Genomic DNA, 3427 nt, shown 5'->3' with positions numbered 1-3427 from the left:
ACTACTCCAGGGGCCCCAGTTGCCGTGAACTGTAAAAGTAAGTCAGATGTTATCTGTTCTCCTCTTCATAAAAGATACTTAAAAGCAGACAGTCAAGCTAGGAAAATATGCCTCTTGGAGAGTGTCTTTTTGATTTCTTTTCCTGAAATAAAGACTAAAACCCCAGCCAACTAAAGATCCACGAGTTGTCCTGTCCCAGCAGTCAGTGGTGTCTCAGAGTGTACTAACCAGCTCCAGAACGTCGCTGTCTGTAGGAAAGCATGCAGCACGTGTTATCAACCGAATGGGTTGGAACACTGCTGTGGGATCCAGGGAGATGAACTCTGCAGGACTTTCTGATGGGGCAGTTGTGGCTTTGGAGAGGTGCGTGACCTCTGACAGTCCAGCCCAACCTTATGGGCCAGCTACTGCTGGTTTCTGCTTCTAACAGTGAACGTTTAAAGTGTCCCAGTCATACTGACTGGTGAAGAGATGCTTTCACTCTTGCCAGGCAGCTGATGCCACTTGCCTGCGTTCAGACACCTTAATTTCTGTGGAGTGCATCCTTCCTCTCCTGCATACAAGCCCACCCAGCAGGCAGAGAAGCAGCCCAACCCAAAGCACTTACTTGGACAAGGATCGCTGTTGCAGAAGTCAATTTGGATGTCGTTTCCCTCACACTTGTGCCCCCCAAACTGCGGGGCTGGGTCTGAGCAGTGGCGCGTTCTCTGCCTGCTGCCTCCTCCACAGGACACGCTGCAGGGGCTCCAGCTGCTCCACGTGGCCCACCTCCCATCCACTGGAGAGAAAGGCACAGCACGCTACTGTTACAGGCACTGGCATCAGAAATAACAAGGTAAATCGGTGCTATGCCAGGGTAAAACTGACCACAGGACATTACTGTAGAACATCTCAGCTACATAGAGATTCCTACCTAGGGATTTGAAGGAGTGAAAGCTGGAGAAAGGCATTAATGGGTCTTTTAAATTTCCTGCAAGCCCAACCAGAACCAGGTCAGGGATTGCTCAGTCCTCAAGTTCAGTCACTTTCACCTTTTTAGGTGTCTGTAAGCAAGTCAAACCACATGAAAAGCAGTCCCTGAAATCACCACACTTGAGCAGAGGGCTGGTACTAATGCCATCCCATAAACACAGTCTTCACCTCTGTGACCTTCTCTGGTTGCAGCTGCACTGTCTGAAGATGTAATCACCACCACCTTCTCCTCCCTAACCAATGTGTGATCTACTGGCTCAGCTGCTTATAAGAGTTATTACTGAGTTATCTCACATGATCCAGGTCTAAGCAGTTGAGTAGAGGGGCTTTCATCTCCTGAGATCTGGTGACACAAACTGTTATATGGGTGCAGCTGGTGGCTGAGAAGAGGCCAATCAGTCACAAACTAGCTGTAAGCAACAGCACCCTTAGCAGCAGCACATCGAGACAGGTAAATGTGCAACCTCAAGCTCTCAGCTGCTTAACTCAGCTCTCTCTCCTCCCAGCTGACGGTTACTCTGGGGACTCAGCATGTGCACAACGGAGAGTGCAGCCACAGGGGCCTAGACTGAACTGCTGCACATTCTGCTTCATGAAATTTCCCTTCATTAGCCCTGCACTCAGCCAGATCTCTCCATCATTGGACATTTTCAAGACCAGGTTGGATGGGTCTTTGAGAAACCTGGTCTAGTGGGAGATGTCCCTGCCCATGGCATAGGGGTTGGAACTAAATGATCTTTAAGGTCCCTTCCAACCCAAACCATTCTATGAAATACAGAGGTTGTATTTCAGAAATGTGACTTTTCCTATCCAGTCATGAAGGACTCTTTTAAATGTGGAAGAAAAGTTTAAATGACTAACATGTCCTTGTTCTCTACGAGTCCAACGCATCTTACCTGGGCAGCGTCTCTTGTTGCAGACCTGCATCTGCACATCAGACCCCTGGCAGTGCGGCCCGTCGTGTGAGGGAGGGGGGTTATTGCAGAGCCTCACTCGTGTCTGAGTACCCTTCCCACAGGTCTCGCTGCAAGGGCCCCACGGCAGCCAAGAGCTCCACTCGCCAGCCACTGCAAAGGCAGCAGGGTTTAAAACTGCTAAAACTATACAGCTGCTTTACCTTGAAATTACAGCTCCACAGCCCAAGGCAAAACAGCTTCCTTGTTTAATATCCATAAATGAAATATCCTGAATAAGCCCTTGGAAAAACCTCTGCCTTGAGCAACAGCTGGAAAAGATCAACAGTTTCCACACGAGAGATGAATTCCCCTTTCTGAACACAGCACTTCACCTCACTAAAACCTTGGAACAGAAGAACTGAATGCTTGATCAAATCTGGCATTCTCCTAAGTTTCCTGGCCCTGACTGCCCTGTGCCAGGCTGGAGGTCTCCGCTGGGAGGAGGCAGGTTACCTAAAAACTGGCACAACCCTTCCTTCAGTGGCTACCCATAAGCAGGAGCCACAATTGATTTTGTTGCCAAGATGTAGAGAAATGAACCTCAGGCTGGTGGATGAACATTTGGCACTGTGGTGGTAGCAGAGCCAGGGAAAAATGGAAAAATCAGTACAAAAATCAATATAATACAATTTTTATAGAAGGAAACATGCCAGTGGTGAAGGGTTATGAATAAACTACAACCTGTCGTGTGGGAATTACTACCAAGACAGGAAAGAAACTTGAGTGTTCATCTAGTCAGGAAAAAGACATGGCTGAAAATTAAAACAACAGAGGAAAATAAATGGATAATATTTTAAATTATTAACTGTCATGTTTTACATGTTTTTTTTTAATAGTTGGTGGTTTGTTAGTTTGTTTGTTTTTTTCATTTTAATTGGCTTTGCAGAATAGGTTTAGAGTAGTGAGTTTTACTCTGTGAGAAAATGGATAGCAAGTACTGGAAAACATCAAAACGCATAATTAAAATTTTTATGGTGGGGAAAAAAAAAAAGAAATTGCTAAGAATATTCCTTGCACTTACTTTTGTGACTTCAGTTTCCAAGAACTAGTGCCATTCAATGAATTACAAGCAATTGGAAAAGAAAAAAATTAGGAGCTTAATTTTTTTTAGAATCGAGTAATTGGAAACAAGCTGAGAGAATCTGGGTTTGGAGGGAAAAAGAAACCCATATGGGAAACCCCCTGTGCAACTAATTTTAGAGCACTCTTCCCTTACCTGGGCAGGGCCTGATGTTACACATGACTGAATCCACAGCCCTGCCATGGCAGGGCTTCCCACCGTGCTGGGCGGGGGGGCTGCTGCAGGTTCTGGTTCTGGTCCTGTTACCTTGGCCGCAGCTCTTCGAACACTCTTCCCATAGCCCCCACTCTGACCAGTTGCCATCCACTGAAAAACAGACACCCCCCCCCATTTTAATTAAATATTTTTTACGGTATTTATTACAATTTCCGCGAAGACCTGCGGAGGTCCCGGTCGCTGTGGGGACGCAGCACGCGGC

At 46.7% G+C, this 3427-nt stretch overlaps 1 protein-coding gene across 1 annotated transcript; it reads right to left on the bottom strand.

The window, feature by feature from the left end:
* Positions 1-3144: 3144 nt before the first annotated feature.
* LOC103772217 (hemicentin-1-like) lies at positions 3145-3315 on the bottom strand (the record flags this gene model as incomplete). Its single annotated transcript, XM_008939544.1, has 1 exon — positions 3145-3315. A coding segment is annotated over one exon (171 nt), but the record flags the coding sequence as incomplete, so codon positions are not given.
* Between the last annotated feature and the right edge of the window lie 112 nt (positions 3316-3427).

This window comes from Merops nubicus, unplaced genomic scaffold (assembly GCF_000691845.1).
Source record: "Merops nubicus isolate BGI_N331 unplaced genomic scaffold, ASM69184v1 Scaffold49230, whole genome shotgun sequence".
Taxonomy (NCBI): Eukaryota; Metazoa; Chordata; class Aves; order Coraciiformes; family Meropidae; genus Merops; species Merops nubicus.
This window is presented reverse-complemented; position numbering and strand designations above follow the sequence as displayed.